This window comes from Bombus bifarius, unplaced genomic scaffold (assembly GCF_011952205.1).
Source record: "Bombus bifarius isolate JDL3187 unplaced genomic scaffold, Bbif_JDL3187 scf7180000008311, whole genome shotgun sequence".
Taxonomy (NCBI): Eukaryota; Metazoa; Arthropoda; class Insecta; order Hymenoptera; family Apidae; genus Bombus; species Bombus bifarius.
The window spans coordinates 12,473-38,391 of NW_022884584.1; the positions used below are offsets into that span (position 1 = coordinate 12,473).

Here is a 25,919-nt window from a genome sequence, read left to right on the forward strand (position 1 = left end):
GATATCCTGGCTATCCAAGAAACAACCGATTATAGCTCAATCGACGTGCGAAGCGGAATTCGTGGCAATGCAGGAAGCAGCAAGGGAAACAGTGTGGATTTCTTTACTGTTAAAGGGATTGGGTCAACTGTCATATTGCCCTCGCCCCTGCAAGATATTCTGCGATAATATCGGAGCTATTTCATGGTCAAAGGACGAAATAGTTGCTGAGAGTTCTAAGCACGTCCAAGTGCGCTACTTTTACGTTAAGAACTGCGTATCGAGGGGGATACTAGATTATACTTATGTACCTAGTCCTGAGAATGTGGCTGACATTCTCACCAAAGGCTTAAATAGGATTAAGACTCAGCAATTTACCAAAGCTATGGGGCTTGTAGAAACTAGCGATCAAAGGGGAGTGTTGAGAAATGTTAAGTTGGTATGATCGCTGCTTACTACAAGCTAAGTTGGTACGACTTCTAACGACGCTCTTTTGTCTTAGAAGTTGACCACGTTGTTCTATTGACTTGGAGATTCCTGTGTGGTAAGACGTGTTATAAGACTGAAATATATTGGAGAAAACGAATCTAAGTGAATCGTTATTTTATAAACCCAAAACCTTATTAAATAACATATGACGCGTCCGACTTAGATTTTGTGAGTACGTTCATCTATCATCCCGTCGACCGCGGATTCGTTATTGAACCCAGGATCATTGTCATTAGTTTCTCGAGTACCTAACTACCACGGTTACTTGTCCGGTTCTATAATAATCGTATTTGCACTAGTCAATGTCTTCTCTATTGCATAACGACAACGTGTAACCCAAACGAAGATTCGTTTCACGCCCCTAACCCTAATTCTAATGTAAACCCGACATGTATGTATGTGATTATGTACTTCAACTTATGCGGAAAGGGTCCGCCGTGACCACCGGTATCGATGTTCTCGGCGGAAGTGCGGTCGCCTTACTTTCTTCTTTTGTTCTAGTTAGTTGTTAACCGTTCTTCTTTGCCACCATGCAGTTGTGACATCAATCACATCTCAACCTACATCAGAGATAAGACATCAACCCCCGACCTTCGGACTCCTTTGGACACATCACCACCTTATCATCGTAGCCTACACCAAGGCTGTGACGCACCTTAGTCCATATCAGAGATAGGATATCGACCCCGACCTTCGGACACTTTTCCTCATCATAACCTACACCGAGCCCCCACAACATCCTCAAATCAAAACGTATATAAACCGAGACTTCAGCCAGCTCGGGCAGTTCTTGTTCTAGCCGCTGTTCTCGTACAACACCTTTCTCCGGTTCAGTGTTCTTCTTGTAAGTGCTAAAATTTATAATAAAATTCGATAAAAGGTAATTAAAAGTTGGGTTAGCCTTCTTTTCTCTTAAAATCGAAGTATCAATTTTACGTGACACGGTCGTAGCTAGCAAGCACGCAATAAAGTGTTCTGAATTATCTAGTGTATTTAATATATGTTAATAATTTGTAATATTATACAATAGCATTATACATATATTATTCACAATATCGACAAATAACTTCATTTATCCACAGTTTTTATTCGAAGAGCATATCACATATATACTATATAGTATATAATATATAACTCTGCCGGACACCCTTTATATGTAGCGACATGTTCCTATTCCAAGGCCCTTTTCCATAATGTTCCATATACGTTGTTCTTGATTCAAGCGGGAAACATAACATTGAAGTAGTCGGTGCATAGCAATATTGTTACCGATATTATCAGAAATAAAATGATTATACCGAATCCTTTAGTTATCTGACGTATCCAGTAGAATCTAAAATAAAAGAAAATATCATATCGAGTCATTTTATCAAATATTTCTATACGTACATCGATAACCGTTGCGCTGCTGTATTTATAGATTGAGAATCTTCCTTCAGAACAAATATCTTAATTCCCGCCAAGTAATTTGCTAAATATTTCTTCCAATCCATATCCTGCAAGTCCAGTTTAACAAGATTTCCATCTTCAAAGGTTTTCACCTTGTTTATCATGTCGGCAATGTTATCTCTTTTGAAAGACCATTCATTCGAGTTGAAGTAGCCTGTCGCTGTGACCAATTTATTGTAAAATTTGCTCATATTCATTGCCCTGAAATGTCGTTTTTTGAGTATTTTGATGTGCTTGACAAATGATAGAATACTCACATTGGTTTACCACCTTGAAGCCTTAAAAAGATATCCACGGCAAATGCAGGTAAAACACTTAGAAGTATATTCAGTGCATCGTAAACATATTTGTTTGCTACTACCGTGCAACTCGGATACCACAAGGTATTTTTCATCGGTATTTGTCTGCTACATTCCACGAAGATATCTATGATCTCACCCAATCTTGAAAATTGAAATGTTTACACTTGTAGAGGTAATTGAATTACATTCAAGATAACGCATATTACTATCAGAATATGTTAGAAGATATTGTGTAATATCTCAAGAAAAATTATGTAATTTTAGTTGTACTATATTTACAGCTTTCTGAATTGACTTATTGAGGACACAAATGGACGCGAGTACAACATTCCTAGTGCAATATTTCTTTTGTTATCAACGTTACATTATGTATGTATTTGTTTATTAGTAACTCCAAATGCGACGTGGGTTATATAGCAAATGTAATATTTCTATCTTTCATTATCAATCTATCACTGCAACTTGTAATTAGGTAGTGAACATTAAAAGGTTTACAATTTTCATTACTTATTTAATTTTAATACGATTCGTACGGAACATGGTTCAAGAAAATTATAAATAACTTTTTAGCCTTTAATATCACATAAGAAAGATCTATTCTCGTAGTCTAGGTATTTCCAGATGCCATAATTCAAATGTGGATAGCCTGTTGCGCATTGACAAGCAGTTTTTATCCATTTGCAACCTAACAATTGGGGTTAGGTTATCGTAACGCAATAAGGCTCGGCTTAAAAGCAATTTTATTAGCAACTTGCTGCAAACTATTGTAAAACTTCATTTGCAGCTTCCGACTAAAAATTTCTTACGTACAATCGATATTTTATTTATATCTCGGCGGAGGAAATTTGTCTCAAAGTCGGTCATATTGTTCCAAATATTGTTCCGAATCAGATTATCCAAAAACATTCCTACTTTCAATCTGTTCTTGAACAAAAAATGTTAATGGACTAGAAGACTATAAGTGAAACTGTGATGCCTGATGCAAGTATAAATTTCATTTGTCGCTTCTTTTTTGCAGTAAATCTAGCTTTTCATTACTAGTAATCTCAATGTAAATCCAAATGAAGTTACTAACATTCTGGTTCTTATTGCTAGTTTCAAAAGTAGCATAAATATTTTGAATTTCAATAAGCTAACTATTGGAATTATAACGGAAAGTCGATTTTCGTAACAATTTAATTACGAAATATTATTAAATAATTATTTAATTGGAAAGTCTTGGAAAATGTTACAATATATGATTTAAGTTGCTATTCAATAAGTGATTGAGTGATCTGAACCATTGTTACATTGATATTGAAATTATTTCATACATTTTAATACATTTCGGAGCTGCTAGTATTTTCTTGGAAAACTTTATCATTTCACATTTTTTAATACAGCGATCAATATTACACAATCAACGTAAAATGATCTTTATTGTCGTTAAGAAGACGATAATTTATTTCTATCTATTTACTATTCATTTCAGTTCTTAATTCTTATTAACGAATGAGAAAACTAACTGTACTGCGGCACCGATATTATGTTTTGAACAGTGACAGAGAAGGATATTTCTATAATTTAATAAATATGATAGAGTGATTAAGTGTGTCACATGTCATTTCGCAATGAAAATAGACTCCTGCGGACTCCCACCAATAAAAGCAAACATCAGCTGAAGTCTACATTGGGGAACGCAAGCGTTTAACAATTTGCTGATGCAGAGCAAATTATTGAAGCAACGCTCGCTCAGGCTGTTATTTTGAATGCACTGTACGAAAGAGTAATTATGAAGGAGTCTATTCAATAACGTTAGATGAGGGATCATGAGTTATATTGTGTCACGAAGGAGACACAAGAATTCACGAAATTGACAGATCACCGGTGATCTCCTCGTGTCGTAGTTCGAACGTTTCACAAGTAAGGTAAAAATTTGGATTTTAGACGTAATAGTAAAATTTATTGTACGAATCCAACAGAGTAACGATTCAGAGTGTTATAACAAAAAAGGTGTTGAGTGCTGATTTAAGAAGGTTCTAATACTAAGGTTTATTACCCCTGGGGGGTATCGTCCGGGGTATATCATACGCGGCTATCCTGTTACTATCTGGTTATTATTTCGATGGCTGTGGCATTCAGGATGTTTTGTCTATCCTATTACTGTTTCTCAGTCTGTGACTATTGTGACGAAACAGCAATTTTTGATAGCTTAATGGATGCAATGGGAATTTTAAAGACATCTTCACGGCCAGCACTTTAAACAGATCAGCTGGAAGAGAGGGAATTGCCGGATTCGATACTCTTAAAATTCAACAACGAATCCATTAGAAGCAGATTCAAAGATACCGATGGCTACATCCGATATCTCCAGCAGTAGTAACATTTCAAGCCACGAAGTACGATGCAGTTCGCTGTTGAGTGCCGAAGCGTGCAGACGTGTCTCTAGTGTCCAGTGAAGTCCGAAAACAACACGTGTCGCCCAACCGTCAAAAGTGAACACAGCCAAGTGTTTCCTACCCTTTAGGGAGAAGAAAATCTCACGCAATTAACCCCAACCCGAATACTAGTCTCATAGCCTCACGACTAGCTATTCACTTTGAATTCACTAGCTCGATGATGGCCCAGCAATCGCGACCAGGCTCTCCTGAGCAAACCCGCAACTACCCCACGTTACCTCCTCCGTGGCAGAAGTGCAGCAGAACCCTCCGCACCAACAACGCTAATATTACAAAGAAACGGAAAATAGAAACATCAAAACCAGACACGATCGACACTCGGAACGAACAATCAACGATACAAATAAACACCCACAACAGGTTCGCCGTATTGCAATCCACTAACGACGCCATGGATATCACAGACCCGCCGCCAAACCAACAAGCACAGAGAATCCCCCCTGCCCCACCAATATTTGTGGATGATGTCATCGACATACAATGATCAAGTCCTTAGAGAGAGATATCTCCAAGGACGACTACAACCTGAAGATTAACAACAACAAAGTAAAAATTCTGCCGACAACCCCCGGCGCATACAGAAAAATCACCAAACTGCTTAAGACATTGAACGCCAACTTTCACACGTACCAACTCAAACAAGAAAGACCTTTCCGAGTGGTCCTACGCAACATCCACCACTCAGCAGACATAGACGAACTCAAATACGAACTCTCAAAACTCGGCCACGAAGTCATCAACGTAAGTAATATAAGGCATAGAGTCTCGAAAGACCCGTTATCCTTACTTTTCATAGATATAAAACAGAAGCCTAACAATAAGGAAATCTACAATATCAGTCGCCTAATTAACGCAATAGTAAAATTCAAACCACCGCTTGTTAAAAAAGAGATAGTGCAATGCAAAAGGTGCCAAAGGTACGGTCACATGCAGAAATACTGCAACCATACCTTCCGCTGCCTTAAATGTGCAGGTACACACTCCGCCGACCAGTGCACTAAGTCACTGGAAATCCCAGCGAAGTGCATCCACTATCAAGGTGACCATCCTGCCAACTATAAAGGCTGCTCAGCCTACAAAACCCTGTACACAAACAGGTACCCTAAACTCAGAGCAAAAGAGGTAACCAATCAAACACCCAGCCCGCCGAAATTCACGACTACCCCAATCCCTTCAACCAACCAAACACCCAGTCCTACTAAATTCATCACTACCTCTACCTCCTATGCCCAAGCAGTACAAGGCATCCAAAATAACCCGAATAGCCAAAGGGATCTTTCCCAAAATAGTGTCCCCAATTCACCTAACACAGACAATGTCTCTAGGCTTGAAAAACTAATAGAGAAACAATCGGAGCAAATAAATAATTTGCTATCGCTACTAACACTCATCATGGATAAATTAGTACGCCCCGACGCAAAATAAAACCAAGACGCATAGCTCTTTGGAACGCCAACGGTCTAGCGCAACACAAATTTGAACTAGAACTCTTCCTAAAACACCAGCAAATGGACGTAATGCTTGTATCGGAAACCCACTTCACCGACAAAAACTATTTGGAAATAAATGGTTACAAATTCTACCATACCCAACACCCCAGCGGAAGGACCCACGGTGGAACCGGAATCATAATCAAAATAAGTATTAAGCACAACGAACGTCCATCATTCCAGAAAGACTACCTCTAAGCAACAAACGTAGAAATAGAAGACTGCCATGGTACAATCACAACTTCAGCAGTATACTGCCCTCCCAGACACTCCATCGCCAAAGAAGGCTTTGATAACTTCCTGGACACCCTGGGCAATAGATTCATAGCTGGAGGAGACTATAACGCCAAGCACACCCAATGGGGCAGCAGACTGGTTACAGTAAGAGGCAAAAACCTCTTAAACAGCATAATAACAAACAACCTCAACTACCTCACCACATACGAACCCACATACTGGCCCACCGACACTAACAAAATATCCGATCTTCTGGACTTCTTCGTAACTAAAAATATCTCATCAAGACATGTCCAAATCAACTCCTCGGCTGATCCCTCCTCTGATCATTCCCCCGTGATAGCAACAGTCAGTTCAACAATCATCGAGAACCAACACACCAACTGGCAGCTCTTTAGAGAAGTCTTTACTCACTCAACTTCAGCTCTAACTTCACTAAAAACTAAGGAAGAAATTGAAGCAGCCACGGAATACTTAAACACGAGCATAATAAACGCCATCCGCCTCTCCACACCGACAAAGACGTCCATCAGCAAACAAGAATATCCCCAATACATACTAAAAAAAATACCAGAGAAACGTAGACTAAGAAGAGTATGGCAGACCCATAGAACACCGGATGACAAACGCAAACTAAACAACGCAACTGGAAAGCTATCCAAAACCATAAAAAATTACAAAAACGACTGTTTCCATAAATACCACGCCAGCTTATCCCCCACAGCCGACTCCAACTACTCACTATAGATGGCCTCCAGGAAACTCACACGCCCCCCACAAATAATCCCACCTATCCGCCGTCCGCAAGGTGGATGGGCGCGAAGCCCTATAGAAAAAGCCGACCTGTTTGCTAAACACTTGTCAAAAGTATTCAAACCCCATCCCTCCAAAGCTGCCGCGGACGTTACTAAATACCTGCACACCCCCTTCCAAATGTCCCCTCCTATCGAACGCTTCACCTCTGCAGAGACTATAGAAACAATCAGTCGCCTAAATCCGAAGAAAGCAGCAGGGCACGACCTAATAAGCAATAAAGCAATTAAGGAACTTCCCATAAAAGGGATCGCACTCGTCACATCGATTTTTAATGCTATCCTTCGCCTTGAACACTATCCTAAGGCCTAGAAAATCTCACTGATTACCCTCATCCCTAAACCCGGTAAACCGATATACGAAACCAGCTCCTATCGCCCAATCAGCCTTTTACCTACCCTGTCTAAACTATTCGAGAACATGCTCACGAACCGTCCCCTTCCAATCCTAGAGAACTTGAACACTCCCAGATCACCAATTCGGCTTCCGAAAACATCATTCAACAGTAGAGCAAATCACTCGAAAAGAAAAAATATTGCTCAGCGGTTTTCCTAGACATCCAACAGGCATTCGACAAAGTATGGCATGAAGGGCTACTTTACAAGCTTAAAAAGATCTTACCCCACCCCTACTATTCCATCCTAAATTCCTACCTAACCAACAGACAATTCATGGTTAAATGCCTAGACGCCACATCCGCAACATTCCGAATAGAATCCGGCATACCCCAAGGTAGTGTCCTCGAACTCCTACTGTACTCCATCTACACTGCCGACTTACCTATATCAAACGAGATAACAATAGCAACATTTGCAGACGACACAGCGCTATTAGCTACCCACGCAGACCCGGTGATAGCCTCATTCACTCTCCAGCGAAGTCTCGACTCCATGGAAAAGTGGTTTCATAAATGGGGCTTCAAAATTAACGAAAAGAAATCCTCACATGTAACCTTCACGCTCCGAAAACAAACCTGCCCCCAGGTCACCATCAACAATGCAACAGTTCCTAGCAGGGACTCAGTCAGATACCTGGGCATGACCCTGGACAAAAGACTAACATGGAAAAAACACATCTCAGATAATACGAAGCAACTAAAGGACAAACTAAAAAAATTCTATTGGCTCACGGGCCGACGCTCCAAAGTAAACATACAGAATAAAATTACCCTCTACAAGACCGTAATAAAACCTGTCTGGACCTACGGAATCCAACTATGGGGAACAGCAAGTAAATCCAACATTGAAATACTCCAACGCTTCCAATCGAAAACGCTAAGATCCCTAATTGACGCACATTGGTACGTAACCAATGAAACAATACACCACGACCTCAAGATACCCACCGTCAAGGAGGAAATAGGAAAATATAGCGACAGATATAGCAAAAGAATCAACGAACACCGAAACCCCCTAATCACTGGACTACTTGATACGACGGACCAGATTCGCAAGCTGAAGAGGCACTACCCGCTAGACCTAAACGCTAGATTCAATTAGTTATCTGAATTAAGTAATATTCACTTATTTATAACACTTACTTATAAATTATACTTATCTATAATAAGTACTAACTTATTATAAATAATCAGCCATGTCACTGCGCCACGCCAGAAAAATTACTGAAAATTCTCAACGCGAGAATTGATTGTAATTTTAATAAATAAATAATAAGAAAAAAAAAGAAAGAAAAGAAACGAAGTACGATGGAGACATTGAGCAATAAACTACATGACGAAAGAGCACTTGCCGAAATGCAAAGGTAACGAGAACTTCATTTGCAAAATCAAATGAATCCGGGATCAAACCATTCGAGGAAATACCTGCAAAAAAGATTTCTTTCAGATAGCTCAACTCAATCGATGAATATACGTATAGACTGAGTTATCGCAAAAAGAAAAAAGAAAGAATAATACAGAAAAATATTATAACGGGATATTTTAGAACATGTCCTACGAGATGCAAATTCCGGTTCGTTAAGCCGTTGCGAAGAAACCGGTAAACAAAAAAGAAAAAGTTACTACTCACCGAATTGAGATACCTTTCTTATTTCCGAAGAAGTATTAAAAGCGTAAAGACGTTTCTATGACACATCCACCTTCATTAGAACAAATGAATCCTATGTATAGATATTCACAGAAAAAAATCTGGCTGGCTCTTATCCATTTGTGTTCTCAATATCTTTTTCTAAGTTTATCATTATCTTTTGTACATTAATCACACTGGAATGCAATTTATCCATTGGCATTTCTATTGATCGCATTGCTTAAATGAATCTGAAGCTTTTAGGATACTCTAACAATTGAGTTACGTTAGTTAAACAAATTCTGTAATAAATATCGATTCCGTACTTGATGGGACGTGCGCTGCTCGTACAGTTGTAAACTTTGACCCTATTATCAATATGTAGCGTGACATGCCACGCGGCACACATTATCACGTCGACTACATAATCAATAGGCACTACATCTGATATTACATCTGCCTTACCCAATAGTACTTTTGCAATACCATTGCCGATATTCATGAAGATACCTGCAACGTCAAATTGGTTCAAAAGTTATTAATGATTCTCAACTGTCTCGAAATGTAGCGACACGGATATGGGAAGAGTAGCTGTAACTGACAGTAAATACACAGATTAAATAATGGCGATCTGGTAAAAATTAGAGTCAACTAGCTTCTCAGAAATTAATTACAACTATATTTTTCTGAATTTTTTAACTTCATTGCCTAAAAATGCTTATGTTGTTCAGCTTCGCAAATAACTCATAGCGATGAGTTTATCTGTTGAAAGAAGAAGTCGTATAATCTTAACTTGAATTCTAAGGAATAACGTTTGTAATATCACAATTGTTTCTCCTTTTTATCGTAATTCGTGGAGTTGATCAGCGTAATCGCTTCTGTGCAAATCGTTTCTCATAATCAAAACGATTATGATAACTGGCTACATCTGTTTTTAATTTCAAGATTATATAAGGGAGTTAAATGAATATTCATATCGTACAAGAAGACTGAGTAATTCCAAACATTGTTTGCGTCATTGCCTCCCTCTGTGCGCCGTAGGTGACAAACACGATTTCGCTTTGCGCCGCTTAACGTTCTGTACTCTGAACGGCTATTCGATGTTCTCGACGAGTAATCTCCCTTTTACTGTTAAACGATTGACCGGAATCTGAGCTAACACACAGGCCACATCAGAGTCTACAGTCTTATAACAATAACCAACCTTCTTTCATATCAGCAATTTCTTTATGATATGTTCGAAAGCATACAGCGTCAACTTCTGCGTTTGGCCACTCGTTGAATAAGTAGTCCAATGCTAATACATATCCATCGCATATATTATATAATTATTTAAAATTATTGTCTCTTAAACAGAAATATATTATATTTCGCTCATTGTTGCCAGATAAAACGTTTAATGATATTACCGTGTGCTCTAAAATTTTATGTTGTTTCACGTTGAATACATCATGTACATCGTAACAAAGCATATCCTACTGTCTCGAGGGGCGCATCGCACGTCTTATGCTTAATTTAGTTCCATTTAATTCCATAATACTATACTACACTACACATTTTAGGCTGAAACTAACTGCTTGTAATTGGATTGTATGTTAAAAGTTCATATTCCCGTAATTAAGTTAATAAAAAAAGTAATAACGGTATCATTTTTATAGCGCAATAAGCAAAAAGTATATTTCCATATACGTAACCTTCAGAATGTGAGAGTTAAAAATTGTCACAGTTTTATTCTATTGCTGATTTCTTTCATTGTTATGAAAATTATGGAGAGCTAAGGTCTTGTGATACGAGTGACTTGTATTATTCGGAATTACTTGGATGTAATGAAACGCTCTTATTTGCGATATGAGTGAGATATGAAATGACGAGGAATTATCATTGTAAATATTTATAAAAATACCTGATTGTCCAGCAAAAGATACCAACCAACCAGGGCACGGTTCTTTTAGCGAGCAACAAATTATACTTGGTCGTACGATCGCAACAGCCAGTCCTTTGCTATTGTTGGATATTGTCTGCTCTGCAAGATTCTTGGTGAACGTGTATGTATTTGGATACGTTTTTAAAATTCTTTCTTCGAGCAGATTAATCAATTCTTTGTCTTGTCGGTCACATATATCTATCACGAGAGAGGGATCTGGATTCGTGCTGCAAAATTATCAAGCATAAGATAACATGTTTGTCATGCTAAAGTCATTAATAAATTGCAAATTTGACGCATTTAAAGATTTAAAATGCAAAAACGTATAGAATGTCTAATAATATAACAGAATATAATGAAATAATACACAATAATATAGAAAGAATCGAAGATGAAGTACTTGCTGTAATTTTTAGTAAACGAACAAAGTTCTGCTTAGATTCTGTTCCTCAAATCATGTTTATTCATCTTAAAATATGAATTTATAATGATATCCGTGTCTAGTTGTTATCATGTACGTGTATCAAAACAAGTTCATCATTGAATTCAATAAAAAGAAGAAATTAGTAAAAGGTAAAATAATTTTCAATACGTAATTTTTATCATTGACAGATCTTGTATCATTGATTATTTCTTGTGTAAGTTTTCTTAAATTTATACCTGTTTTGACAAGTATTTATCATTTCAATGGAGACTGGCAAGTGTTAATCAGATAGACAAGTAAACAAATTATACTAAGTTATACATTACTTTCATCGTTTATTTATATTTAGAAGTAGGTTATGCACGATATTGAAAAAGTTGTTTAAGGAATGACGAATTATAACTGATTCTTACGTGTAGATCTTTTCCTCGATGTCTGATAGATTCGGATTACTGTAAGCTGTGCTCACATAGACAACGCTAATTACATGCTTGAGTTCCTTGCACAGTTTGATAATATTAGCGGTACCTTTCACATTTGCATTGACGACCATATCCAATGGTAGATGGAAATTTATAGTGGCCGCAACGTGGAATACTATGTTTACATTCTCTATCAACATATCTCTGTCTTTTTGCAAAAGATCTAAATCTGGCAGAGTCAGGTCGCCCTCCACGAGATGAATTTTATCGAAAATTGTTGGGTTTTGTGCTCTGACACCATCGAAAACCTAAAGAATATAATATATAAGCTCGATTCCCAATATAGAATATTATTAAGCATACTAATTTTCTCTTAATACATTTCTGACCGATCAGAAATAAATTCTTTTTTTTTTACGCAGAAAGTTAAGTTGTTAGTTTCTGTTTAATGTAGCTGGTCAACAGTGTGTTAAAAGTGTATGTCCGCAAAAATGCCTTGTAATTCTTTTTATACGTTTCTAGACTGGTTTAAAACTTGTTCAGTATAATTGCGATACTCGCATCTCATTATAGAGCTACCGAAGTTTCAAGAAATGTATCTTGCCCGCGTAGTATATGCATACAATTTTGCAGTGCCTACATATTTTCGTAAGTCAGTATAAGCATGCATTATTATATTCAAACTATCATATCTCTATGTGACAATAATTTATATCAGAGAGGAAATGAGAGTACTCGCGTTTATGTTCCTGATTATTCCCGGACTAATGTTGAACCACGCTGACAATACTGGAAGATGAGACACGCTAGCATATAGAAGAATCTATATAGTTAGGGACCTGCCCTATTTGATTCCTTATTAGCGTAAACCAGTATCTACTTAGCTTTATGCTGCAAGAACCTATTTAATTATACGGTTATACGAAAGAGCTCATATGTATTTGTCTGTCCGAGATAGGTAAGTATGAGAATAACAAAATCGTACAATAATTAGACTAATTCTGAAATGCCCAAGAAAGAGAAAGTAATTGTTTACAATGTTTGTTTTAGAGAAGAAATCGCTAAAGACGCTATGTAACTCGCTAATTTGACCTCACGAGAGAATAACTTTTTGTCGCGATGATGCTGCAGAGGAAAACTATGATGGGGCGCGTCTACGGAAAGTGAGGGAAATTGACGTTACTGCTAATTGATCAATTTCAAGTTGGTGGTTAGAGAAGGATGCTAGCCGTCCTTGAGGGAATGTTGCTAGCGGGAAGCGTCGTTCGTAGAAAAAATAGATCTTCCCTATTTTCCCGTAGTTGGGACAAAGACTGTTTGTCCGTTTGAGAGACTTCAGATGACTAAATCTTAATATTAATAACGGCCCTCAGGCTGGCTGAACATGTACTGTGGAGATGCGTCGGCATCTGGTAACCATCATACCCGAAGAATAGGGTCTGCGTGTGGCGAGCCACGGGACAGAAACTGTTGGAATGTTTACTGCCAAGTGCCGCTACAACTGTTTCTTTTTAAGAAGAGCTATACTATTACTCCACACCTTTGTTAGACAAAACGTTCATCCCTTGACAGCGGCTACGTTCAACGACTGGTTGTTGCCTCCAGCCCAAGCCCACTATCATAAATCTCGAAAAAATACAATCGGTTTCAATGGCGACAAAGGTAGAATCTAAATTACGCTGTTAAGGGATTTTACCGAAGTTTCAGAGGGAAGGCTCCAATGTCCTTTCATCTTCGACATATATTTTTTTGTTAATTGGTTATTTCTTAAACTTTCGCTGAAAGATTTCGTATCCTCGTTTCATTTTTCACAATCTTTTTTCCGTTCCTTCGCCATTCTTTCGCTGGATGTCAAATGAGACGTATCGTTTGTTCTCAATATAAATGTTCATCTTAATATAATCCTCCTAATTTTAACAAAGATCAAACTCCATAGGACCAAAAATTTTCGTTAGTAACGAAAGTAAGCTGAAGTTAAACTGATCAACCTCATATAAGTCATGTGTAATCCGAAACGAGGGTGGACTATGAGAAAGTATGTGAATAACGTGCAGCTACTTCGGCTATTGTACATAATTATAATTATTTCGATTTGCCAAATACATATATTCTGCTTATTTTACACTCGATTAATTAATCCCATCAATAAGATAGATGAAAGTGTGGTCAATTACTTTATTTAATTACATCGTTACACAAATTAGTCATTACATTTTCATCTCTTTCCATTTTGCCTACAATCAATTAGTTCTTCTGTTTTCATCGTTTCTGTAAATGAACACGCATGTAAGATAGATATCAGAGATATCATACATTTCATCGGAAATATTATACTGTATGCAACGATTCATTATTAAAAAATTGATACTTAGGTTTTACTACAACAAAAACATTATCGCGACGAAATTCAATCTAATTTTAAATCTAAGACGCTATCGTGTATTGAAAATGTGGCGGATCGGTACCAACAGGACGCCGACAGATCGAGGCATCAACGCGGTTGTCACAGTGGCCGTGGGAATGCAGCGAAAGGATAATTATATCTCACATACCTTAGCCACCGAAACAGTAACTAAGCAGTAACGGAATCCCTATGTGACCGGCATCCAGCGATAACCCCTCCACAGGAACCAAACCCTTGATATAAAAATACCTCCCAAGTCAGTACTCGACATTCTATTCTGTTCTGTTATAACATTCTGTATCGTTACTCTGTCAGTTTCTAATAAATTTTGTAATGACGATCATAATTGAAATACGAATCTCTCACCTTACGTGCGGAACGTGAAATTAAACCCGAATCGATATGACACGGTCGTAACTCCTCCCGGGCGATCCGCGGGTACCAACCGTTAACACCAGAGGGCTACTACGACGACAACAAGTCTGTCTGTCTGGCTAGCGGTCGAATATACGGTGTCACGATACAAATACCGCACCTAGCGAAACTCCCTCTACGTCTAAGGCAGGGACTACCGGGTATAGCCTTACTTGACTGATGAGTCCACCGATAGTCCCGGGACGAAACGCGAATTTTCTTTTCACCCGGCAGCGACTACCAACTACCGCACCGGTATTGGATAACTTATCACACAGGTCTTGGATCCTTCCGCAGTACGCGGAGATATGCATGCAAGGGGTCTTCTCGATCGTGCCCAGGTTCCGCATGCATAAAACAATGTCCATCGACGTAGATCTCCCACGGACATCTTCCATCTTTCCAGAACTCACTCACTGTTTTCAGGGCTCTGATATCCCCGAGATACTCGGGGCGAACATGCCGGAAAATGTACGCACGTGCTTTGTTATCCATTTTTATACAGTCTGGTCTCAACCTTTCTACTGCCGTTAATCCTGACTCTACTGCATCTCAGCAGACCAGGAAAACCAACGAAGCTTCCGTCATCATCTTCCAGTATTCATAATTGCCCTTACTCAGGGTCGGATTCATATCCTTGTCCACATCACCCATTTTCTCCTGGTCGACCATGGCGTGGTCTCTTCTCGGATAATTTCAGAAAAACACAAAATCTCAACAAATAAATGTCTTTACTGTCGCAGTTTACTGTCCCAGGGCCCATAACCTGTTATTAAATATAGGTTTGGGGTTGAGATATAATTGATTCACACAGATTCAACTTTTGCTTTCTATATTTCACCTCTTCGTACAAAACGTCTGAACACACCGGATACACTTAGATAATTAACACGTGGTCGACTCCTAAGACAAAAAAGCATCGTTAGAAGTCGTACCAACTTAGCTTGTAGGAACTAGCGATCATACCAACTTAACGTTTCTCAACAAGGGAATATTCTCCTATTTCCTCGAGGAAAAATATAGAAAATATATACATAGTAAATATAGTTGTAATCAATTTCTCTTTCGTGGGCAACCTGCAAATAGCCTAATTATTGTACGATTTTGTTATTCTCATACTTACCTATCTCGGACAGAAAAGTACATATGAACTCTTCTGTATAAATAATGTTTCAACATCTTTAATATATATACGGCTTCCAGTCTTTTAGTATTGCGACAGTATTACGTGTTTTATGATAGTAATTCTAAATTATGAGAAGGGAAAAGCGTAAATAAAAACGTAATATTAATGATACAAAATTAGATAATAGATAACGTTCGAAATCTTAAACTGCTGCCTTGTAAACGTCTTCATCCGTAAGGAATCAGAAATGAAATAACAAATAAAAATAGATAAATGAATGAGTTGAAAAGCTGCACTGATCGATTTCATAAATGGGTAAGTACGCAAAAGTGGTGATGTCAACCGCGTTTGTTGATGTGTTCGATATTCACCTAAAAGTTCACTATTTATTTATGTCATCTTCTTGCAGAAAATGAGCCATTTAGTGCAAAAATGTTCGCAGTCAAGAAGTTGATTATCAGTTAATGAATGATAAAATAAAAATTTTGTAGGGAATCGAGTGGGCCATTCTTAGCTTCTCTGTTATCCACTGAAAAATTAACGAGTATATCCTGACACCATTCGCGCTCAAAACAGAATAGAAGTTACTGTTCCAAGTCGCGGTGTTGAACCAAGTAGGCAAGAATTGAATTACATCATATTTACATTAATCGGCTCATATGAACTTACGAAAGTAATTTATTTGTTTCTTGGCAATTGTTCATTAATTTGAGACTTATATAATGAAATTCCAAAAAGCGAGTAGAATATTACTTACGAACCGGATCATTTATTAACTTCTTAAATCGTTGTTCTATCGTTTGGTTACGTTTCGGCCGGATCAATATAAAAATAGCAGCGATGCGTGAACACGTGCGTAGCAGTTTTTCGAGGAGGCCTTTGCCCACGAATCCTGTCGCCCCTGTCATAAGAATTCCAGTTCCGGAATAGAATCCCTCGATGGAATTCACATTACGTAACTTTTCATTTATCTCGTTTTCATTAAGCTTTGTATTCATTGTACCAAAATCACAGGGCATCCCCTCTTTCAACCCAAATATCTGCAAATGAATATGAAAAAATAAATCGGAAAATTAATAAATAAAGAATATCGTACAATTTGATATCTTAAATTTCTATATATGTGTTATGTTAAGAAAAAACAAAAAATCTCAGGATAATCCGTACTAAAGGAAAAATGATTCAACGGTGATGGTCTACTTCGCGAACTGAGCAAGTGTGTAATTTTGTCACAATGTAGTTCATTTGCTAACTACGCCATTATATGTGTAATCATTAACATTTGACTTCTGCTTTTATTAAATATCGATACTATAACAATGTTCCTATTAACATAAAAATACTTCATTTAAAATATTTTTCAAATGCTAATGCATACAAAACGCTATTTAAATGGAGGAAAAGAGTACAAAAATTCTTGTATAAAAAATATTTCATCTCTATTATCGTCCAAATAGCTTGGAATGCTTTAAACGAATATTGTAATATAACTTCCAAGTCGTTTCGTGGAAAGAATAAAGGAAGTTAATGGAAAGGAAAGATGACTGTATTTGGATATCAAGAAATCGAAGAGCATTCATAGATTTCAAGATTCTAATTACGAATCGTGGAAATTGTAAATCAAAAATTTGTAACCGTATGTTTTCGGAAAATATAACTCTGGGAAATGGCAGCCAAATCGCACGTGCAAAAGATGGAAGGTGAACGAACTAAAATACTACCTGAGATCATAGATTCACCCTGCTACGTCAGAAACAATGACATCCGCAAAGAATTACACGTCTGCTCTGGACAGCAAGAAATCATACTATCCACAAAAGTATTGAGTATTGAGAAATGTTTGAAATAGTACCTTGGTTTTTTAAATGAAACTATGCACAGTATTTCTTTTACACAAGTATATGGATTCTTCGGAACATCTCACGTTAAAAAGTGTGAAGGTACAGTATTGAAAAAATCAACAACTTCCGACTTCTACCAAATGAATTTTTACCACATGTCAACTGCGGACCGGCCCTGCTAACTGAACCGGCCGGCACTTAAATGTTCTTTCTGACATTTCAGAATCGTAACCATTTAAAACCCAACAATATACAATCACTCACATTAATGACCAGGACCATGGTGTGTGAGATATTTTATTAAATTACTATATGTATTTCTTTATAATAATGTAAGAATACTTCTCCTGGCACAGCCCGTTTCATGTCTGTTCGTATCGGTTCCAAGTGGCAATGTTTAACAAGTGGCACTTACCGCGCGAAAAAAATCCTTCCGTGCTTCTTATTCCAGCAGCGTAAGCAAATAATCGAACTAGTTCAAGATACTCGCGTTGACAGTATGTTCTGTATATATGGAAATGCCGAACTCGCGTGGTTTCACTTTGACGTCCGTCCACGTTGATGATTGCACGAAGAATATCCAAATACAATAAATCGCAAGAATATTTGTATCTCGCGAACTGCAATAATTGAACGATTGATAATTATTTACATTGCAAATTTCCAGACTCTTTTTGTAAGGAATGTAAGTTGGAATTACACAGCTTTCAAACTTATATAACATTGATACACTCAACGTCAGGTCGAGTTCTGCCCGAGCAGAGTAAAAACAGTGCTTCAGAAAAGTGCGGCAAGTGGGGAAGAGAAAGTTACGAATGGCTACGCCCATAGCTAAATGGTGGAAACCCGTGTCTTCTACTAAGAAGACTATAAGCAAACCTAACATGAAAAAACAAATCTCACCGATAAATTATCAACAAAGACGAGCAGTACTACATAAATAAAACAACAAACACATCAAAAACAAGTCAACCAATAAACCAAGAATAGGACTGCTCAGTTACAATCGAAGTTGATATGGAAATCAATAAAAAAACAACTCAATAGGATGAAAGCTGGAAGGTGGCGAGCTACAAATATTGTCAGTCCTCGTTAACGGGTGCTTTCGGGTGAGATTACGCCCAACCATCGCGCAAGGCACCCAGTGCCTTGCTACCTCGATTAGCTAAGCCTGCAGGGGCTGTCGCTGGTCTCAGGTCGAACGGGGCACATTCTAAGACCTTCCGTCTCTCCAGGACGGTTCCGGAGCAGGTGGGACGCTGTTCACCCGCCGAAGACCATTCGGGGCGAGCCATTACGCCTTAAATCGGCCCTCTTGCCAGCATCTTGGCCAAACTTGTAATTGCGAATCACGAATCGTTTAGTATCCGCAAGTTCTATCCAAAGTGTACATATTGAGTATATCATAATAAATACATATATTGTTAAACATACTTAATTGTTTTTTCCTATCACTGTCACGATCTACACCTCATATATATCATTTAATAAAATTAGAATCCAATTCTAGTGTGGAAAAATTTGCTTACGACAGCTCTCATAATTCTACAAAATATACACCATATTAAACTTCTAAGTCATAAGTAATATACATTATCTGACGTTAATGCAGGAAGAAGAACGTAGAATGATCTACAAAGGAGAATAATTTATGCCATATTTGCAAGTATAAGTTGGCATAAGCATTTATAATTTTGTAACATAATTATTAGGTCATCCCATAAGTTCGTGCCGTTTTTCGAGCGGTTATATATGTTAAGATTGTTTATATACCTTTCAGTTTCATGAAAAAATCCCCCTCTCGTTGTACAACTTCTTCCCATTTTTCTGGTAGGGCCATTATTCCGTCTCGATAAAAGTTCTCTTGTTTTTCTTTAAAATAATTTTCTAAGCTATTTTTGAGAATGTCAATATTTTCAAATTTTTTACCTACTAAAAAGTGTTGTAATGCTCTGAACAGGTGGTAATCAAATGGGGCAATGTCTGGGGAATATGGGGGATGTGGTAAAATTTCCCAATTAAATACAGACAATTTTTTGTAACGCTTTTCGCGACATGCGGTCTAGCGTTGTCGTGATAGAAGATAACGTTGTTCCTATTCACTAAACCTGGTCGTTTTTCAGCTAGTGCTTCCCTTAATTTTTCTAACTGAGTGCAATATTTGTCTGAATTAATGGTATCACCACTAGATAAAAGATCAAAATACAGTATTCCTTTATAATCCCACCATACACACAAAAGAACTTTACGTGGATGTAACCCTGGTTTTGCACAGCGTTGACGTGGCTGATTTCGTTGGGATCAGCTACGTTTCCGTTCAGGGTTTTCGTAAAGTATCCACTTTTCATCGCCAGTTACCAGGCGTTTAAGGAATGGCTCATGTTTATTACGCGCAAGTAATGACATGCACGCTGTCGTTCGTTCAAGACGGTTCCGTTCCGTAAGTTCGTGGGGCACCTAAACGTCCAACTTTGACACCATCCCCATTTTTTTTAAACACCTATGAATCGTTGTCTTAGGTATTTTCAGAACATTTGACATCTCTTGAACTGTCAAACTTCGTGATTTTTCAACAAGATCCCGAATTTTATCTTCGTCTGTCTGAGGAGGACGCCCGGAGCGTTCCTCGTCTTCTAAACAGAAATTCCCAGCTCTAAAACGTTGGAACCACTTCCTACAGGTGCGAAATGAAAGCGCATTTTCTCCGTAAACAGCACATATGTTTTTCGTGGCAATTGTTACAGAACTTCCTTTCCGAAATTCATATAACATGAGAAAATGGATACGCATTTCACTCATGATTTTTTACTGTTAGAAGTCACTGTGTTCACTATATTACGATCTTATACCCACGAAAATCTGCTCTAGCCTGTTCTTGATCAGCTAAGCTCAAGTGCATTCGTCCCTTATCGCCATATGTTTATAAATCGACATATGAAATGTATACACAAAAGTCGGCACGAACTTATGGGATGACCTAATACTATACAGTCTGTAAATGATAAACCAGAGTACGAAAGTTATTTACCGGATAAAAGCATTTTTTAATCTTTTTGTTAAATTGTAAAAAGCTGACTAGACACCGCTTTTGATGACTTTTAGATATGTTGGAAAGCTCAGCATTTCGAATATCTTTTTTCTATACATATAAGGGGTAGACTCGCTTAATAGCCGAGATATTCGTGAAGAACAATCTTCCCTACTATAGTGAACTCCGCCGAAAGCCTGTGCCAGCGTATGTGCCGGCATTGGTTTTCAAATCTCTACAATGGATACTGTAAGGAAGTATACGGAACAGCTTATTAGCTGTAACATAATAAATGTTGCACTTTGCTCAACTTCATTTACCTACATGGTACATTTATGTATATGTATGAATTGAGAACAAATGTATATTTATGATGCACGTTAAAAGATTTTTTTGATTAATGACGTTGTTAGAATTTAATCTTAAAATTACGATAAATAATCTATGGAAGACACAATGTTTATGTTGAAATAATATTAGGTGATATTTATTAAACAGAATTACAGAACCAAATGTATTTAAAATATAAATGAGTGATATGGTATAATTAACAAAGTGTGCAGGTAAAGAATTTATGGATTGTTGACAGTTGGCCAGTTACTCTCAGATTGACTGTACGTAGTGACCTATGGTCCCTTAAAAGATTTTGAATCCCACTCTCTATATAGTAGTTCCGTCCCGATGATGCCACAGAGGAAAACTATGATGGGGTGTGTCTAAGGACACGAGACCATCGGATTCGTCGAGGATAGCCTTCGTTCCGAAAGTAAGGGAAATTGGCGTTGCTGCTAATTGGTCAATCTCCCTATCGATGGTTAGAAACAGATGCTAGCCGCCCTCGAGGGAAAGTTGCTAGTGGGAGACGTCGTTCGTTGAAAAATAGGTCTCCTCTATTGTCTCGTAGTTGGGACAAGGACTGTTTGTCTGTTTGTAGGAGAGCTATAAAATTATTGTATGCCTTTGTTAGACGAAGCGTTCATCCCTTGACCGCGGCTACGTTGGGCGACAGACTGTCGCCTCGAGCCAAAACTCACTGTCACTAGTCTCGAACAATTACAATCGGATTGAATAACTACGATTGTTTAATTACAGCTATAGTAGACTCTAGATTATAATGTTAGGGGATTACCCCAAGTTCCAGGGGGAGGCTTCGATGTCCTTTCATCTCCGAAAAGCATAAACATACTTCCTGCAAACGTCGTCAAATATTTGTTTCAGTGGCACTAAGGTATCCATTCATTTCTTGTATCGTTAAATGCCATGTACTAAGATGTCTTTGATCATGATGATTACGTACAGCAGTTACGTTAACATTGTTGTCGTAACATTATATGTATAAAGAAGCTCCACACTTTGTTAGTTGTTTCGATGATCAATGTTTTATGGAAAGGAAATTTCTGCATCTGTGGAACATATATTTATAAATGTCGAGAGTCCATTCAATGAAGAATAAAGTTGGTGCAGGTCTTAGGTAAAAATGTATCATTTAACGAAATTATTACATAGTAATATCGCAAAACATGAAGTCTTTAACTAGAGATAATGAAACATTTTAAATAAATTATCAGACGAGATATATCTCGGTCTGCATAATTAACATTCGTTTAAATTGAATGTTCTAACAGCTGTTCTAAAAACAGGCCATATAAAATGAAAGCTTTATTTGTCTTATACCAATGAAGGGATTTTTCTTAACTTCTCTGATAACTCATCGACCTTGACGAACGGATGTCTTCTTTTTCCTACAATTTTATCGAATTCGTATCGAATTTTCAAGATTTTAGCTGGTATCTTCTGATAGCTTGGTAGTCCTTCTTCGGATATGCCACACTCCGTTACCATTTGTTGCAAACTTTTTCCTCCCATTCCTCTTCCATAAACTTACATTCTCTCAAGTATATGTAATTCTGTAATTTTAGGCATATTATATAGTATATATAGGTAACAATTGTTTATCATTATGAATATTATGTTGCAAACATTTTGTCAGTTGTTACCAGGGCGCCACAGTGGTCACCTGTGACCACCAATAATATAAACGGTCGATTGGCGAAGAATGTTGTCTTACATCATGAATTTATTATTATTTTACCATTATATGCTTTGAATAATAAAAATACTCCCGTGGCGTCCTGAGCGTAACATGTGCTTGCGGCGTGGCAGTCAAAGTGTTAAGAGTGTAGCGATTCATGAAAATCACGGTTTTGTCAAAAGACACTCCGTCCAGGTGCACAATCCTATCGGCTTGCGTCTCCATAGGAGTTGACGAGCCCGGATTTTTGCTGATTGAGTTGACCTCCATGAGAATGTGACCTCCATAGGAAATAGTGACCTAAACGAAAAAAGTAGCATTAGAGTCTTGACAACAACGACATTCTATTGTAGTATTCTTTATAACAAGTATTATCTGTATACGCATGAGGATAATATTATTCTCTTGTTTTCTTTGCCGATCATCTCCGACTGGTATTCTAAACCACTAAAGATTTAGTAACTTAGAAAAAGCTTTCCAATTTCATTTTTCAGAATATACGTGGAATTGCTACAAAAGTGTTGAAAGCGATTAAGCGAAAAAAGAAGTATAAAATAATTGAAATCTAATGATATTTATGGCGATTTGGAAAATACGGGCGCAATTAATAGCGGTCCCACTTATACATCTTGTTCGGAAAATAACAGCAGCTCGCAAACAGTCGATTAATTAATTTTGAATTTAATTGTAATAGACTTACAAGCTTTCTCAATTAAGTAAAGCATAATTTAATGAATGAAGTTATAATTCCGTGCTGAGGGTTGGAAAATAAAGCGTGTAATTTATTTGTTTTAGTTTATGATAATGAACTGTAAGAATGATCACTATTTTATAAGAAATAAATATCCGTTAAATTTAAGAATTCAATGATTTTTGTTTCAATTTCATTTTCAAGTATAATTTCTTTTTCCTTTCTTTTTTTTTTTTGTTTTTATACGTAGGAAAATCCTCATGGGCACCCCCCGCTTGGAAGCGGCGGGGTAGTGTCGGATTATACCGACTAAAATCCCACGGTGGACCGCCTGACACTCAGCTGGAATGCCCGGGACCCAGAAAAATTTCGGATTACTGCCGGAGCGCTCCTACGTCTTCTCCCGTCTGAGGGAGTCGTTCCTTGATCAGTTCGGGCATTGGGAGAGACCATCCATCTCAACGCTATCCCCTGGGCCGTCGTGCAAGTCTGAGGAGGTCCAGATCCTCCTCGGCGTGTCGGCCTCTATGGTCACCTAGGACGGCGTAGGGCCTCACCGCAGTGATGACAAATCATCCGGAAGGACAGTGGAAGCCCTCCGCGGTCTCCCCAAGCCTTCCAGTCTGGTAGCACCGATCTAACGGCTCGGTGGCACCGGATCTGGTCTTCGGTGAATAGGTCGGAAAGCCACCGCTCCCACACCACACGTCTAACTTCCCCCAGAACGTCTCGGGCCGCCTGCTCGGCGGCGGGAGAGTTCTCGCTTGATCTTCGGCTCCTCTAGTCTTCGTACTCCCGTCGAGCGCAGCGTCTCGTGCCACCAGCGTCCTCCGACCAAGACCAACGTGTCGTCCGCGTAACACACTATGCCTGAGTCTGGGAAGGCAAGGGACAACGAATCGTATACGATGATACACAGAATCGGACCTAAAACCGAACCCTGCGGAACCCCGCGCTCAACGGGCCACCGCCCTTCTCCATTCTTACCGGTGTCGCCGACCCATCTGTCGCTCAGGTAGGCCCGTATGACAAGAATGATATAGGGAGGCATGTCGAAAAATTCAACAGCCTCCAATATCCCGTCCCGGAGTATGGTGTTGAATGCATTGACTGTGTCTAAAGAGACTGCCAGCGCTACCCCACCCCAGGAAACCATCGCCCGTGACATCTCTCGTACCCGGTTCACCGCATCCATCGTTGAGCGGCCCCGCCGCAAGCCGTACAGGCTTTCGTGCCAACCAGGCCTTGACATGTGGGCCTTCAGACGGGCGACAATGACTCCTTCGAAGAGCTTGCCCACTTCATCCAGTAGACACACCGGACGATATGCGGATGGCGAGTTTGTCGGTCGTACCTCCTTCTACAGCAGGACCAGCCTCGCCATGCGACATGTCCGAGGGTAAACTCCCTCCCTCAGACACTCTGTAAATAGGTGACGTAGTCTGGGGGCCATGACCGCCATCGTCTCCGCCCATATCCGTCCCGGGACACCGTCCGGTCGCGGCGCAACGTTGCGGGAGGCCATCTTCTTCGCCGCATACAGCATCTCCTCCTCCGCATCCCTTAGTTCCTCCCTCCACTCCGCTGTCCAAGTCGAGGTAGTGCGCGGCTGCCTTGGGCTGTCCTCCTGTGGCGGGAACAGCGTGCGATGTGACCTCCTCCAGGAATACCGGATCCATATCTGCCGTCAGCGGTGGGGCCCTCGGACGCAGTTTCTTCATCATCGTCCTGTACGGCTGCCCCACGGGCTCCATGTAATATCGACGACGGATCATCCTCTCCACGCATGTGCTGGTCGAGCCTCTGCTAAGTAGGAAAAGCCCGAGGCCCGCAGGCCAGTCTGACAGCACCCGGCCACGAGCATCTGTCCTTGTGTTCCCCCATTGCGAGGAGTGAGCATTAAAGTCTCCCAGGACGAGGACCTGACGTGAAAGGTATCGTCTCACGCAATCGCCAACCCCGGCCAGGAACTCCTCAAACGCGACCAAGCCACTGTTCATGGAGACATATACGTCCACCACCACCATCCCAGCCCACTCGATCGCGGCATACTCCTTGCCTTGCTCGATCCGAATATTAAAGTTACTCACTGTATGTATAATCGTGTTCTGTTACTGCAAAGATAAATATTAGTGAATACTTTTGAAAATAATACAATGTCTTACTCTTCCAGTTTTATTTCTTTTAGATGCAGTTGTCTATCAGATTGTCCGAAAAGTGTGTTTTTTTACAGACACGCCTTTTACAACGATGCATCTTTATACAAACATGAAACCTAATCTGTCGTACGTTCAGATCTTTATTTTGATAAAATAAAATGGATTATACGTAATTCGATAAACTAATATAATGTGGAAAATGTTGTGCATCCATTATTTCCTAATAAAACGAA

At 38.9% G+C, this 25,919-nt stretch overlaps 1 protein-coding gene and 1 pseudogene across 1 annotated transcript; both read right to left on the reverse strand.

Annotated features, from left to right (window-relative positions):
- Window positions 1–1,519: 1,519 nt before the first annotated feature.
- LOC117212515 (fatty acyl-CoA reductase 1-like) lies at window positions 1,520–18,331 on the reverse strand. Its single transcript, XM_033457404.1, has 8 exons — window positions 18,192–18,331; window positions 16,697–16,975; window positions 11,983–12,299; window positions 11,125–11,372; window positions 9,548–9,731; window positions 2,175–2,360; window positions 1,858–2,118; window positions 1,520–1,801 (listed from the first exon to the last, which is right to left on the reverse strand). Exons 2-8 carry the CDS (start codon window positions 16,952–16,954, stop codon window positions 1,687–1,689), a joined length of 1,569 nt encoding a protein of 522 aa, XP_033313295.1. The 5' UTR covers window positions 16,955–16,975; window positions 18,192–18,331; the 3' UTR covers window positions 1,520–1,686.
- A 6,257-nt stretch (window positions 18,332–24,588) lies between these two features.
- On the reverse strand, window positions 24,589–25,554 carry LOC117212516 (annotated as a pseudogene).
- Between the last annotated feature and the right edge of the window lie 365 nt (window positions 25,555–25,919).